Here is a 17,125-nt window from a genome sequence, read left to right on the forward strand (position 1 = left end):
GAATTACCCTCATGTTATGTATTTTAGATGTCAGATGCAGAACTGTTTTTACATTGCAAAATGTACACATCTTGTAAGTAACTGAATCTATGTCAAATATTTCATGTCTAAAGTACTCCAAAACTTCCTCTGAAGAAGAGTGACCAGCTTTCCTGTAGTCTGTTTAAATCAGAATGCAAATAAATCACTCTGATACTCCCTGATAAATGTTTACTTTTATCATCATTCTCCCTGCTACACATCACTGTTAAAAAAAAAAAAGAAAAGAATAGTATCAGTCACTAGAAAGGTATGCATCTGCTTTTTGTAATCATAACAAAGCTTATAGGGTGTGATCCAGAGACTTTTAGGTGTCTCAACCTGGTAGGGTGATTCACTGAGCTGGAGTTAGGCTCCATATTCAATCGACCGCCAAAATGTTTAAGAAAACTCACATGTTGACTGGGGAGCTTCACAGAAGTTAGGGTGTCCAGATGGAGGAGCATGTGTGAGACGAGGATACACATAAACGTTCTGATGCCTGTGCAGTGAACAGGCCTTTTTTTCTATGTAATGGTTTGCCAGTGTAAAACGCATAAATGTTATGAAAAATAGGGGTCAGGAATACCAGTGTTCCCCTATTTTACTCTTTCTGTCCAGGAAGCCATCATTGGTGGGAAAGTACCTCTGGTGATACAGAAGTAGGTGTTACAAGGTAGATAACAGAGGAACAGATCCCTGTGAGTTGGAATTAAAGTTGGAATTGGTTAGACAAAATTTAACTCTCTTGTTTAGTGAGCACCCTAGCTGATAGGCTGTTATGTTCAGTAGGATTAGTGCCAGTCTTTTGAAGGACATTGATGAATGTATGCAGGACTTACTGTTTTAACTACAAGCTATTCAAAGGTTCACACAGTGGTTCCTCCAACTATACTAAAATTATCTCCCAGGGACCTGAGAGCATATAGAGACCTTTCCAATTCCATATATGCTTGCCAAAATACTTTACTGGCATCCAGAACTAGGTGGTCATGGGTGGGTGACTGTTTTTTTCCACATTTAACCATTTTATTGGACTTGATCGTATCTAGCATTTCAGAAGTATTTAGGCTTTTAGAGTACTAAAGTTAGTGCTGTAATTTGTATGGGTGGAGATGTTGCTGAATGCCATGAACATGGGAATGAGATTACATTCTGTATAAATGCTCTTCTTTCATTTTAAATTTTTTCCACACTGACAATAAATTTCTTAAGCGGTGAAAGACAATTCTTACATTATTTTAATAACTAAATAAATTGATAGACATATTAAAAAATTATTATGCTTTTATTCTTCCTTATGATTACAAAAATAAAGGCAATAAATATCTTTTATTGCTATTCTCATTTTCTTTGAACCTTCTTTCAAAAGGCTTTTTAAGGCATAAGTATGAACATTAAGTTAGCTATTCGTGACTGACCAACCAGTGTCGTTTATGGCAGAAGTTCAGAAGCTGTGCCTCCACAAAGCAGCATGCAGACACTGCCTGAGGAGCCATCACTGAGAGATGTTCCTACCCCAGCATTAGCAGAAGTGAAAACTAAACTTTGGAAGCCTGGCCTATGGTGAATATTGTTCCACATTGTCAGCTACTGCAGCTGTGGCTTAGCTGTGGTTAACTGGATGATTTGCTCAAGAAACTGGCATGAAAAATTCTTTGGCTAACATGATTTGAAAGCAAGAAATTTTATAATGAAGAACCCATTCATCTGCATAGTTACTACCTCTCCCAGCAGTTAATGTTTTTTTGTGTGTTTTATTATTTGTCCCAGTCCTTTTTTTTTTTCTTTTGAATTTTTTTTCCTACTTATGATTAGAAGTTTTATCAGTAACTAGATACATGGAAATGCCCAGAGTTTCCAGTGTTTGGTTTATTTAGCAACGTGGTATTCCCCTTGCTGCTTTCATTTAAGGAATTAGCTGAACATTAGAATCATAGAATCATAGAATAGATAGGGTTGGAAAGGACGTTAAGATCATCTAGTTCCAACCCCCCTGCCATGGGCAGGGACACCTCACACTAAACCATATCACCCAAGGCTTCATCCAACCTGGTCTTGAACACTGCCAGGGATGGAGCATTCACAACCTCCCTGGGCAACCCATTCTAGTACCTCATCACCGTAACAGTAAAGAATTTCTTCCTTATATCCTGTCTAAACCTCTGCTGTTTAAGTTTTAGCCTGTTACCCCTTGTCCTGTCACTACAGTCCCTAATGAAGAGTCCCTCTCCAGCATCCCTGTAGGCCCCCTTCAGATACTGGAAGGCTGCTATGAGATCTCCATGCAGCCTTCTCTTCTCCAGGCTGAACAGCCCCAACTTTCTCAGCCTGTCTTCATATGGGAGGTGCTCCAGTCCCCTGATCATCCTCATGGCCTCCTCTGGACTTGTTCTAACAGTTCCATGTCCTTTTTACATTGACCAGCATGACTGAATATCTTTGATAACATACTGTGAGAAAGAAGCTAAAGCACTCATTCATAAGCCTTTGCCATCACTCCAGATCATAAGTGATGAACATAAATGAAAAACACACTAGATCACTAGATAAGCCTCTAAAATGCTGTTAACTGAAATTATAGATTGTGACTTACAAGCTATAGTAAAAATAATTTGCAGAATGATCAAAAATTATATACTTGAAATCTTTAATTTGAATTATCCTTTCCAGTCTGTTCATTATTATTTGTCTTTCACAAAAGCAACTTTCAAATTCACTACTTAAGAGATTTCAGAATGTAAAAACAACTGAATAATTTTTGAGCTCAAGATGGGAAGAGGCCCCTTGGTGTACAGGTCTGCCTCCTGTCTGCTATATATCTTCAGATGATGTGTGATTAAATCCTGTGGCCAGCTTTGAAAATCCCATTTTAGCTTAAAAGTAATTATGTATGGAAATAAGTGATGAGTGCTGTGTGGGTAGCATTTATGCTTAGTAAAGTATAAAACTGGAATCTGTATTTACAAAGCTGTTGTTTAAGGTTTGCTTTTGTTCTGTCCGTGATTTAATTCAGTCCATTCAAGTTTTGCTCAAACAGCAGGTTTGGTCATTAGTAAATAACACAAAAATTGCTTAGCTCTTTGATCTATATGGTCCTGACATACAATGTGCCTGTAGGCATGTGTAATATAAATATTTTGTAAGTGCAAATAATTAAAAGATTTTGGATAATAGGCATGTTGAAACTAGCAGTATTTTGCAGATTTTCAGTTCCTGTTGGATGACATACAGAACAAATAAGCAAAAAGAACCTCAAATAATCTCAAAATTTACAAAGCATTTGTTTTTAATAGCAGCTATAAAAGTTACTGTGCTTTTTAATCACTTATCTACATAGGGAAAAAATGTATTCTTACTGATTTACATAATTATGTGTAGTGATTTCAAGCTTCATGATTTTAAGCTTCATGGATTTTCTTTAGATCCAGAACTGTGAAGATTGACAAGATGTGTCTTAGTTCTGGTTTTATTTGGAGTGTGGTGCTGTTTTTATTCATATTGTTCAGTTGAATTGGCAGAAAAAAAGTGTTTCCAGTTCTGTTAGTCTTTTGATTATTAGACTGTTAGGTTGAATATCATTCTATGACAGTGACACAAGTCAGTGAACAAATCCATATTCCTTTACTCTTCAATATTGAGGAACCCAACAAAAAAATTGGGGATTTCTGTCATGGATTCTATCTCCAAGGAACACATCAGGGAAATGTGCTGTGAGTGTAGCTGCTAGTGTACTGTGTAACACTGAAGGTAGAACTACTCTTTTTTCAGCTCTTGAAAGCATTATAGTTAGTCCATTTTGGAGCTGGTTGTCATCAAGTTTTTGCCTTTTTTTAATAACAATTTCATTTTTAAAATTTCAGTGAAGAAGTAGTCTGTTAACTTGTGGTCCCCTTTGGTTTCCTCTGTGATTCCAGAACTTATACAAGGCAAGGGAGATGTGTCTCTGACCACCTAAAGCTAGGTGCACTTATACACTGCAAGGAGTTCTCAAAGATCCTTTCAGAGACTAGTAGCATCTTCATTGTGTCTCCCCAAAGCTTAAATTGTTCATGTAACTGCAAAACTTTGTGAGGCATAAGACACAGAGGTTTTGTAAGAAAAACTAAGTACCTATCTTCAAGTTAAGTACTTATTCTCAATTCTTCACAATGATTATTTGTACAGATATTAAAAGTATTTCTAAATGCTACTTATGTTGATCAAGAGGCATTCTAAGAACACAACCTGCATACTAAATGTCCACCTTGCTTGGAATATTTTCAGTTCTTTGCATGAAAGAAGTCTATCCATCTGCATGATCCTGTGGTGTCTGAAGGTACAGTTCAAGGAAAGCTGAGCACAGGCTCCTCTGAAATAGGCTTGTCTCATCTGTAACGGAGTGTTTCTGCTGTCTCAGTTACCTGGATCGGAAAACTAGTCTCATCAAAAAACCTGAAAACATGGCACAGGGAAAAAAAAAAACAGGAAGTTGCCTGCCTGCAACAGCTGGTTAAACCATCTCAGCAGTGCTACTGCAAGAGGTAGCAGGGGAGCCTGAATTGTTTCTTCCAGCAGCAGCCCACACTGGTTCTACCTAAATCATAGAATCATAGATTGATTTGGGTTGGAAAGGACCTTAAAGATCACACCCCGCACCCCCCCCACCACAGGCAGGGACACTTTCCACTAGACCAGGTTGCTTCAAGCCTCATCCAGCCTAGCCTTGAACAGTGCCAGGGATGGGGCAGCCACAGCTTCTGTGGGAAACCTGTGCCAGTCCCTCATGAGCCCAATAGTGAAGAATTTCTTCCTAATATCCAACCTAAATCCACCCTCTCTCAGTTTAAAGCCATTAGCCCTTGTCCTGTAACTACATGTCCTTGTAAAAAGTCCCTCTCTGTGGGCGACATGACTTAGAAAGCCATATTCTAAGAAAGCAAATGACCAGTTTTACTTGAGATACAAAGATAAATCCAGGTTTTAAGAGCTACAAGAGGTTTACTTGTCATGTAGCAGCTCTAGGTAAAGTGCCTGGCACTGTTCCATCATGTTTATGTAACTCATGAGAAATCTTTATCATTATACTTCCTCAGCCCCTCTAGGTTACTGTAATGGTAATCTGTTAAATCTGTGATTTTTCTCTCTCTGCTTTCCTAGAGAGCTTTGTTTATGTTGTTTGATGTACTTTGGTATAAAGTTGAAAGGCTGGGTAGTGTTTGAAGGCAAGGCTGGAGAAAGGAGCTCTCTACCTATAGATGGGGCTGAGATGCATCTGGGTTTGTGCAAAAACAAATTCTGGTCTCAGTCCTGCCCTCATGGAGGCTCAGAAGCCTGCACAGGCAAATTCCATACTTGCAGGAAGTGTACACCATCATCAGCTCTTCCTGACAGCTTCAGTCAGCTGGCACAAAAAGCTTCACAACCCGAGGCAACTTTTGATTATCCATAACTTAAATGCTTTAACATTTTGGAAATTAAGATCTGCAGCTTAAACTTGGCATGGGGCTCTGTGGGAAACCAGCGAAGCACAAGGAACAACAGAAGGCGAGGAAGTTCAGGCAGTGTAGCCAAGGAGACACCCAGGTGCATCATGGCTAGTTATCTGGTGCTCTTCTGGCAGAGACTCACAAGCCTGTGTGAGTACAGTGCATTGCAGTTCCAAATAGGATTTAGGAGGGGAATGTAATGCCAAAGCTAAGCTGCCACTCTGAAGAGGCCAAGGCATGTCACTTAGAGAAAATACATTGTATTGATGCTTGAGATGTCAGTATTTGGGCAGATTCCAGTTGTGGTTTTGCTTGCAGTTTAAGTACCCAAATGTAATGGCTGCAATTATGAACTTTCTGTTTTTATCTTGCTATGGTCAGGTATCATTTTGTTCCTTATCAACCATTATCACATTAGAAGCACAGGTTTATCAGATACCTTATCAGGTGGATGGCAAGTGTTTAATTAGCTTTATGGTGATGATGAAGAATATTGGAAAGTTGGTCTCTTTTTCTTCTTTGGTATCTGTAGATGTTGCAGAAACTCACCTAAGTAGGATCCTGCACACATAATCTCATAGCTCAATACCAGGTTTTCCATTATTACTCTAAAGGTACTTGCTTCCAGAAAAGATCAAGTAAGTGCATTTCTGTGTATTCCTGCCAAGAAGATTATATAATAGTAGTACGAGTACATCTCATGAAAGATGAAGAGTATTGTTGCATCTAGAGTTCCTATATGAAAAGCATTACTGCTATCTGTTGTTACTTCACATCTGGAGATTGCTTACTTGGGGTTTCTTTCTCTCTTTGTGTTTGTTTGTTGGTTTGATTTTGTTTGTTTTTTGTTTGTTTGTTTTTTACTAAATAGACTTGGATTATCACTTGCTTTTGTCTTCAACTGCTCCTACTTAATCCTCTTGTCAAAGCCCAGAGTTCCTGCGGGAATCCAGTGACAGATGATGTGAATGACATTACAAAATTGGTAAGTAGCTTTTATTTAAAATTATTCTTTATGTTAAATAATAATTAGTGACTAATAGTACTTGTATTTTTAAGCAAAGTTAGAAAATCTATATTAGAACCAGGGCTATATTAAAAAAAAAAAAAACAATGTCTATCACATGATCAAAATCAAAACCTTTATTGCAGAGACTGGTGAATAGTGTCAGAGTTCATTAAAGAGGTGACCTTCTTGACCAAGGTAGAGTGTATATACATATGTGTTTTCCTCCCTCCAAACTTCCATACAAATTGTCAAAAGTCTTGATTTCATCAGACATTGTCTGGGTTTAGATTGATTTCCATGCAGATGAAAGGTTATTGTCTTTGTGTTACTGATTTGCATGGAGCAGACTGGTGGCAAACACATCTGAAATTAATCAGAAGTTTTTACCTTTGGTATATAGGAAACTTGTGCCTTATATAAAAATAGAATGATACTATAAATCATAGTAGCAATCAAGGCAATAACGATTGAACAGCACTTACAGTCTTTAGGTGTGAGTGGGCTACACTCATTATGTGTTTCTCTCTCTACTTGCTGTGCCTAGAAGTTTAAGTCTGAAGGACTCACAGCTTCATACAGGAACTGAATTCAAGTACATTTTAATTTTTACTTAATTGAACATTGCTTTAACCTGAAAAACTGTATCTCCTTGTGTGAAGTTAGTTGGTATTTACCTTCACTGAAGTCAGTGGTTATGCTAACTTGCAGCAGTGAAGGATCTAACACAAAAGTTTTTAAGAAATAATATATACTGAACACTTAAAAAGTATACCTTCATCTACAAGTATATACAGGTATATTCAATATATACAAGTATATCTACATCTACTTCAGCTGAGAAGTGTGGTTTCTTTATGGAAAAACAGTTGCAATACCAGCATTCATACTACCAAACACTTAATTTGAAGTTTCTTGCATTTGCTGCCAGTGCAGTGTTCTCAACTTGTTTTCTTTGGGCATTGTTATATACATTGGCATATAGTATAAATCTCTGGGGGTGCTCTATATTCCTACTCAAATACTTAGTGCTTTACATTAGTGCCCAGAGGCAGAATTCTGAACTATTGGCATGTTTATTCAAGATAATATTTAATTTCTTGAAGGAGTATTAAGCTTTGATTTAAATGTGTTGAAAGCATGACAGAACAAAAGAACTCTTGTGAGGGCTGATGGAATTGTCTAATTTAACACTAGCAATAACTTTTTGTCAGTTGTGTGTCCTTAGAACAAAGGACCTTTCCCTTTAGTACAGTTTGAACTTCAAGAATGTGTAAATGCAGATAACAAAAATTTGCAGCTTGAGTAATCACACTTTGCTTTTGAGATAAATTAGGAAAGAAACCTTTCAATATTGTGTTCCTGCATCTTCCTTCAGACTGGTCCAGCAACTGCAGTTCTTGCACATAGTCCTTGCATCACTATGTTTCCATACCCACACTCTTCTCCACATCCCCTCTTAGCTCCCTCCCATGCTCCCTAGCATGATGCCTACCTACCTAAGCAATGTTTTGAGCACTTGTTGGATTTATATCCCCTTTTGCTTGGGCTGCTGGCTGGGCTGGAAGTACTTTGTGTGGCAACCGCTTGGTGTATGTGCTGCTTTTCCTCATAAAACCCTCTGCCAAGTGCTTAGGTTGTACTGTGCTTCTGCTGCCAAGCCTGAGCAGAATGGTGTAGGGCTGAGCTCCTCCACCCACTGCTCAGTATGGATGCTGTACTGTCCTTCTGACTTGTACTCATACCTTTCAGATCTCTCTACCAAATGCAAAATTTGGATGAAGTTAACTAGCAAGTTCAAAGATATTTTGAGTTGGAGAAATAACAGAGAGATGGAAATAATATAAAGCCCAGATACCTGGATTCTCTCTGCTTTGAGTTGTGCATCTGAGAATGTTTTTAGGAAAGTCTGTATCCCTGTCTTGCCTGTCTGTTATTATTTGTGGAAATAATTTCTATAAATCCACTTGAGAATTAAAAAGAATACCATGGAAATAAGTTTAGTGCATTACATTTACTGTGAGAACCCTCGGGTTATATTAAACAGACTGCATTGTAAATTGGTCTTTCTCTTTTGAAATGCTGTACCATTACAAAAACTACTAATTAAAAGGGTTCAAAGTACTTTTGAAACAAAATATCATCACCTGACTGAATACAAGAAGGGTGAAATTCACAGAGAATATTGACTGATCACATTGCTAAAAAGTATATTTTTAATGCTATAGGGAGCAGTAGTACACATAATAGGGACTCCAACATGATACTGCTTGAAAATATAGCTCAACTCTTGTAAATTACTGTAGAAGTTTTTCTACTACTTTTGCTTTTTGAAAACAAAATATGCTAATTGAATTAAGGAATGACATTCTGATGACATGCAACATCAGAATTAGATATAACACACGTAAGTGTTTGGGTTCTTTATTGATCCTACTGGCCTTCAAAAATTCTATTTCTCTGCTGATCCAAAGAGTTTGTGACAGTAGGACATAACGTCTTTAATAAATGTCCTCCCCTTTCACACTGAGAACAAATTGTAATGTTGACAGTTTTGCAGAAGTCAGTGTTACTCATACAGTTATTGCCTGTCGCTTTTGTGATGTTACCCACAAGCTCTGTTGTGCTACCTGAGAGTGGTATGACAGTTATTTCTGAAGGCTTTATTCTTCGCCACACTGTCATGTTCTTTTAAACCCTTTTGTTCACAGTCATGAGTATAGTCCCTTATCTGTGTGAAATAACTAGCTGTTCAGCTGTACTACAGGACCCATCATTTAACTTAGGATATTGGCACTTCTTCCTCCTGTCTCATCACAAATGTTCACACATCAGCTTAGATTCAGGATGGCCTGAATCCTCCACTGAGGAAGATTATGATCTCTTTATCTCCCAAAAATATTAGTCTTCCCTGGGCCTTTTCTCCTCTCCGTAAAGGTATGTCAATATCTCTCTTCAACCATTAAGGTGTATAACAAAGGTGTCCGTTTTGGCTCTTGACGCTTAACAGACCCTTGTAAGCAAACCTTTAAAACCTACATTGTTTTTCCTGTCATAACAGGAAAAAGCAGTTTTGTAGCTCTCTGTCTATATAAATTCACATTTCTTCCAAATTCTTGATAGTTAAAATCCAGTCCACTAAAAAAAAAATCTTTTTCTGGCTTTAACTTCTATAATTTTGTCCTTCTATCTCTTAATTTGCTGCTCTGACCCTGTATCTTCTACTTACTTCCTTCAACCTCTTCCTTCTTTGTTTCATTTTCAATGACAAGCTTCTTGGTTTTGTCTCCAAAGGCACTATTAACACTGTCTGTGATGTCTTAACACATGGTGAGTTTGCCCTCTTGTCCTAACTTCTCCTCATTATTTCTGTAGTATCTGTTAATGCTGTTCACAGCTGCAGGAAGGATGCTCCTTGATGAACTCCAGGAAGATTTTAATCCTCTTACTATCTCATGTTGAAATTCTTTGCAGCATGAATCCATGTCCCTCCTCTTTCTTTCCTACTCTGTTCTTCCTTACGTCTACTGAAGTTCACCTACTGCTTGCAAAAAAGTGCTAGAATTCCCTACCAAACTCTTTTGCATCTAGCTTGTTGCAACCTAGCCTTCATTTATTTGGTCCTGAGCTTCCTGTTCCAAGTACTGTGTACTCCCTATATCACTGGTAAAAAGCCCCTGAGCATTGCTGGGGCTGTGTTCTGCTGGACTGTATTGTATTCTAGGAAGATGAGAAGAAAATGCGTCAGTCAACACTTTCTGTGAATATAGATCAGAGATGTCAACTTAAGCCTAAGCTATCAGTGAATAAATAAGGCATGCTGTGCAGTGCTTGAAAATGTGGGTCATTTGCCTAATCAACTTTGTGTTGAATAGTAAATTGAGGACAGATGTACAAGTGTAACTTGTTTTCAGTGGTGTTAATCTGGATTTTCACTAGCATCATCCTAGTCTCATACCAGAAGCCAGAATTGGAAAGAAAGAGCAGATTCAATAACAGTAAGGTTTCTGAGCTCTCAGACCAAAGCACACTAGTCTGTTCATACAGAAAAATAACTTTTTTTGTATTTTCTGTAAGATTAAATTTATGCAAATCTTTATAATATAATTTTGTCATGTGAAGAATGTGTCCTAAGTAAAATGATTCGAAGAAGCAAAGAACAATTGAACAATCTTTTTTGGGGTGGTTGGTTTTTAATAGTGAGAACTTTAAATGAGCATAATTCCATACTGATAGAGAATGAAAGTATTTAGAGATTATTCACCCTGCATTACTAATCACTTGAACTCCTGCTTCTTTTTTTAATTAAGATATCTAGAGGGAAGCACATTACTTGATGAACAAATGTTCTGTATTATGAAACTGTAATTGCAGCACCTGTCAATAAAGCCTGTCCCCATTGTTCTTTTCAGCACAGTAAGTCAGCAGAAAGCTGCATTACTGTAATTATGATTCTGATTTTGTATAAGAATTAGGAATCTATTGTATATACATTTGTTAAATATGATCAAACCTACATATAAGTAGAATTTTCACTGAACATATAAGTAGAATATTCACTGAGCTGTTCAGTATGTATCTACATATTTCAGTTTCATCCATTAACAAATCTAAGATACTCACCTCTTCTCCCATGATCTACTTCTCTAAAGCCATTTTTCTTCTGAATATTGGATGCCCAAACAATAGTCAGCATTTACCAACCAGGTTGCTTGCTCAAGACATGCAGTTTCAAACACTTTGCCTTCACTTTGCATCTTTGCTGTAAATGTGTACTTTACACTCTCTGCAGCATTTTATTTTTATTTTTTGTTGGATCTAACTCTCAAAACTGAAGGGGTTATAAAAAACGATCCAGTGTTGTTATCTTGCAAATGATCTGCCACTATGGCTGTAAGAAGTGTGAACGGAAATTGTTAACATGTTGTCTTAAGCCAAACGATGAGGATTTTATTAACTGCTTCATTAGCAAATGAGATAGAGTAGATTGCAGAGATGATGGACAGAAAGTGGAAGCTCCTAAAGAAAAGCCAAGGATGCAAAGAAGGGAGATGCAGAGGTATTAAGGAGTATGAAAATGAGAATCACAAAGAGACAAGTGGGAGGTGGAAATGGTAGCCAAAATGAAAGTGTGTTTTTTCCCATCATACACCGAAGAGTAAATAAGATATCACTGCTTTTTACTGCCATTAACTTACTTTCTCCTTGATCTGTGTAAAAAGAATATATGTATCTATGCTTGTTTCCTTAAAATTTTCAGAACAGTCACAATAAAGAGAATTCCCAAGAGCAGTTGCTCTCTTTTCAAAGTGCTTTACTGCAGAGATATGTCATGTCTTCTATGTTTTGCTCTTCCAATGAAAGCATAGCCTATAGAACCCAAATAGCTTTTACAGCATCCCTCTTTTCTCTCCCTATGTGATCATGAACATACTTTAAAATTATATTTGGGTTACGCAATGTTAACAGTGCTGTATTAAATATTCAGACCTCCGTATATATATTTCCCAGTCTAAGATTTTGTTACAACTGGGAATACAGCACTTCATGTTAGTTTTATATGGATTTAAAAACATAAGTCTAGATTCCCTTTTCTTCACCTCTTCTCAGAGCCTGGTATGTTTTTTACAACCACACCTCCTCCCCCCCATTAAATCAGAGAAACTTTTTGTAGCATTTTAATTGCAATGCAGGGTTCTTTTAGCTCTATACATTACTTTCCAAGATTATCAGTTGATATTCTCTATAATCATCAGAACTGTTACTTTTGTCTAAACCAAGGCAAGACCTGCAAGTAGGTGTTTCATTGCCCCAGATTTGTCGCTGTTCTTAAGAAGTTGATTACAGGACTCAAAAAGGCCATTCCAGGACTCAGGGAGTTTCACAGGATGGTCTCTTTCCATTCCACTTCACTCAGGCAACTCAGAGTCCTCTTCTCATCTGCTCCTTGTTGGGAGCTGCAGCAGTCAGGCACCCACACTGACTGTGAGGATGCAGAGTGTTTTCATTCCTTTCAGGATCATTTCAGCAGTTGAAAATCAAGCGGTTAATTTTGGATCATAGTCTTGAGTGGCTGGAGCTAGATGATCTTAGAGTCCTTTCCAAACCTAACTATTCTGTGATTCTATGAAATTTCAAGATTAATTTCAGGAAAGCAAGAGAGTATAAAATGCAGAGATTTAGTACAAACATATCCTTAAGCCTTACTCTACCCTGTTTTCTGTGTGTGAGTTGGGAAGTTGAACTGGGAGACAAATCTGACTCCCTCTCTTTGAACTCCATCGTTTACCATCAGCAGAGCATCTGGCATGTGGAGCTTAATCAATAAAACTTTAACAAGTTGTTTTGTCTTGAGGCAGGACATATATTTTGTGTTTGACACCCTCCCCCCAAGTGGTCTTAATTTTTAGTAGTAAATTCAAAAATATCTTTTCGGATTCACAGTCTGTCAAGGAGAAAAATGACTGAGGCTGAGATGCATTCTCTGGCTTTGTCTGAGAAGCTGTAAGAGCTCTTGGACAGTTAGGGTTTTTTTAACTGTGTGTGAAAAGTGCTTGACAGGCTCTGATGCTGGTAAAGTAGATTGTATACATAATGCATATCAGTTCTTGTAGTGTTCATTGATTTGGAATAAATGTAATCTTCCAGTGACCTTTCTTAAGGAACAGTACTTTTGCTGACGTTGCTAAATATTGAATTACTATAGAGTATGGGAAACTTTGCACATAAAGTACCATCTTCACTCTCTTTCCTGCTTGAAGTGCTGCTAATCCTACCTCTCTGGGCATGCAAAGGTAGCTGGAAAAGAATGTGGATTACTTATTAATGTGTCATGATGTCAAGATGCTCTTTAGAAGAAGGAAAAATATATAAAAACTTATGGATGAGAATTTAGAATGGATTAGATGCTCTAAAGAAAGAACAAATGTAGTACTGCAACATTTTCCAGTACTTATAGCATCTTGAATCAACTCCCCCAAATTCCAGGTAAATGGAAATTGATACAGAGAATTTTAATGGCACCCCTGCTACTGCTGCTTTGGGAATATTTAAGTCTAAAAATAAAAAATAAATTTGATCCATGTAAAGGAATATACCAAGATCAGTTGTATAAAATTGCTTTTTAAAGCTGTAGGAGAAAGCTAGATGTCGTTGAACTGAAAGATTGTGGCTCAGCCCATGGTGTAAACAAAAAAATGTTTGGAATTCACTAGTGACTGACTCTGTATAAGTATTGTCCTTGATCCTTTCCAGAACCATAGCATTTTGAAATTGCTGTATTAATTTTAATTGAAACTAATTTTCAATTAACAAATAAAACATTCTGTTGTGACAAACAAAATGCTACCTAAAAAATGCACAGGAAAAAAGAAATTCATGTGCTGGTTGCTATAGCAGCAGAATCAAAAGCAGCCATAACAGGGTGATCTTTAACCTGAAGAAGTAGAAATGCTTTGCTGAGCAAAGTATAAATTCTGGTTTACCAAAGGAATTATTTATTGCTTATTGTCTTTTGACTTAATGGATTATAAACCAGGATGAAAATATCAACTGTATTTTTCACTGATACAAAAGAAAATAGATTTGCTGTATCATTGTTTATCATAGTATTGGTAAACCTTTTGAAAAAAGTACTTCAAGAGATTGCAGATTGTGGCAGTATCTCCCTCTTCATCTCCCTGCTCAGCACATTCACAAGGCTAATAAACACATCTCATGGTAGTGCTGGATTCCATTTGTAGCATATTGCGTTGTATAATGCAGTGAGAGCCCTTCCACTCCTTATCCTTGCTTCAGCACACCCTGTACTCACGCACATCTGCAAAGCTGCACTCATCTTACGTGTGTAGAAGTCCTCCTTTGCCCCCAGCACATTGCTATGATATAACTGTATTGCTCATCATTAGTAAGAAGCACATTTTCAAAGTTAAAGTTGTGCTCAAGTGTTTTCCTGACCTGGTATGTAACTGAGCACAAAGCAGGTAAGTATTTCTTTAGATTCAAATGCTTGCTGAAGTTGGAAATTATTTGAAGGAAAAAGGCTTAGAGACTACCAGGTCCTTTACAGTTTGGAGTGGTTGGAGTTACGTAGAAATTGTCATGTAAACACTTCAAGATATGCCATTAAAAGATGAAAATGCAGTGGAGTTTCTGCAGTAGCAAATAACCTCAGATCAGTTCTCACTGCTTTAGTGACTGTTATTTTGCTGGGAATTCTTAGCATTGAACATGATCAAATAGGTTTGGGGAATGTTACAGAGGTGTGAGCAATGGGTGTAAGCTGGAGCATAGGAGGTTCCACGTTAACATCAGGAAGAACTTTACTGTGAGAGTGACAGAGCACTGGAACAGGTTGCCCAGGGGGGTTGTGGAGTCTTCTACGTTGGAGATATTCAAGGCCTGCCTGGACAAGTTCCTGTGTGATGTACTCTAGGTTACCCTGCTCTTGCAGGGGGGTTGGACTAGATGATCTTTCGAGGTCCTTTCCATCCCTTGGGATTCTGTGATTCTGTGTGGAAAGATGCTTCACTTGTGAGCAAGTAAGTCAGTAGCATTTCGAAAGGAAATAGAGTGTGTAAGCTTTTGCACCCTGGTAGGTTCTGGAAATGTATGTCGTATATTTGATAGATTTCATTGAATACTGTGATGAAATTAAGTCTCACTTCATGTAGTCAGTAATAACTTTTTTACTATCTGTTTATTGTAGGTTGGAAATCTCCCAAATGATTATATGATAACCCTTAAATATGTCCCGAAGATGGATAGTCTGGTATGTACAACCACTTCAAGTTAATGCCAATAAAATAGCCCACTGGAACCAGTGATGTTGTACGTAGTTCTATGGCTTAGTAGATTACAGTTAAATAATGGTTATTTCACTTTTCCCACACTTCACAAATTCTCATTTAAAAGAAATATAAATTCCTGCAGTCACTTAAAACCTTTTTAATTACAGGTATCTTACAAAAATGTTTCTTCGTGATAAATTTTTTAACACTTTTTTTTTCCTGGAAAATTTCAAGCTATGGTGTCACTTCATTGTGTCAACTGAAAATAGTTGTTTTCTTAAATAAGTAGTTTCTTTCTAATTGTGCTTTTGAACATACTGCAGTGCAACATTCAGACAGTGGAAGTGCCATTAAAGCATAACAAATACTGAGTAACCAATAAAGAGAACCCAGCAAATGGTAGCGTCAGTAACTAAAGACTGGTAGAAACTAAGGACATTTCATTCAAACATGCTTTGTGTTGTTCTAGCTATATAATCCCATGTATAATACATAGTGATACTTTCAAATAAGCATTATATACTCTCTTTAAAAATTTGTAATATTTTGTATTAAAAACATTTTCTTATCATCTTGTTGCCTATTCTGCTACAACTTTTCGTGCTATATTGTACTGTATTTGTGTTAAGGAAAGAAAAAAAGTAAGAAAAGGACTAGTTTGTCAGTTAAACTGAACAATATCTTGCCTGTCTTCTTAAGAATGAATCATTGTACATATGCATCAGTGACTGGAAATCATCTGGTAGATGTAGGAAGCTGGGTTTGTGTCTGCACAAAGTTTTCGTTAGGAAAATCTGATTTGTGTGTGATACATGTAAAACCGCATTCTATCCTACAACATTGTAGCAAATATAGCAAAATTCCTTATTGATATTGGAGAACAATACTAGAAGAAGCATTCTCTCAGCCCTGAATAAAAAGATGGCTGGAGGAAAAGAAGGCTGTGATATTGTAAGGGCCCTGAGCTATGATGTTGCAAAGCATTATGGCAGATCTGGCAGTGTTCTTGAGTTTTACTGGAAGCTTGAGGTTTTTACTAAAACTTATAGTACTTTAGAAAACCCAGTTTAAACTTGATTACTTAGACATAAAAACTGCAGAACAAATACCATGGAAGTCAGATACTAGAGCCTATATAATATAATTAAAGCTAATGGAAAAAAATTCAGTTCCTGAAAATAGCCAATATCCAGAGAACAGGGAAGTAAGACTGGCTGCCACCATCCCCTGGCTGTGGTACTTTTTGAAATTCAGTGGTTTTGGTGGCTGATGTGATGATATTTATGTCTGTGGAGCTGTCACTGAGCTGTAGCCTCAGTGCTGGTCCCTATCCTCCAGGATGAGTTTGGCAGCTAATGGGTGAGAGCTGGGCTGGCTTGGGGCTGTTCCCTCTGATGCGCTTCTGGGGAGGTTGGTGCTGCAGATAAATAAGGCCAAGGAGCCTGCTTCAGTGACGAGTCCTGGTCATTCTCACTGCTTAACTCTAACCTATCTCCATGGTTCAGTTTTGGCTGCCAGCACACAGTTTCTCTTCTGTAGTTTAAATGCTTGCTGCGTGTCATCGTGCTGCACGTCATCTTGCTGCATCATATCCAGAAACTTAAATCCAGTATATGTTTACAATGAGCAGCCAAGAAATAAATAGGAAGAAGTTCAGAGATGGGATTTCCATATTGCCTTTGTTCAAATGCCGCTTTCAGTGATGGTGATGGAAGGTGTAGCTCTTGGCCACATGCCTTCACATGAGGAAGTATTCAGTGGTATTCATATCTCACTTTTCCAAATTCCTCTCTGGGGATTTCAGGTTGTTTTACACATAACAGAGCAAAGGCTGGCTCTGGGTT

The 17,125-nt window shown here is 37.5% G+C and overlaps 1 protein-coding gene across 1 annotated transcript in view; it reads left to right on the top strand.

The window, feature by feature from the left end:
- The window catches only part of KITLG (KIT ligand), a 57,258-nt gene that overhangs the window by 20,595 nt on the left and 19,538 nt on the right, over positions 1 to 17,125 (top strand). The window contains exons 2-3 of the mRNA XM_031047950.2: positions 6,358 to 6,471; positions 15,200 to 15,262. Of these exons, the coding sequence (XP_030903810.1) occupies positions 6,358 to 6,471; positions 15,200 to 15,262 (177 nt within the window). The remainder of the gene's footprint in view (positions 1 to 6,357; positions 6,472 to 15,199; positions 15,263 to 17,125) is intronic.

This window comes from Melopsittacus undulatus, chromosome 5 (genome assembly GCF_012275295.1).
Source record: "Melopsittacus undulatus isolate bMelUnd1 chromosome 5, bMelUnd1.mat.Z, whole genome shotgun sequence".
Lineage (NCBI taxonomy): Eukaryota > Metazoa > Chordata > Aves > Psittaciformes > Psittaculidae > Melopsittacus > Melopsittacus undulatus.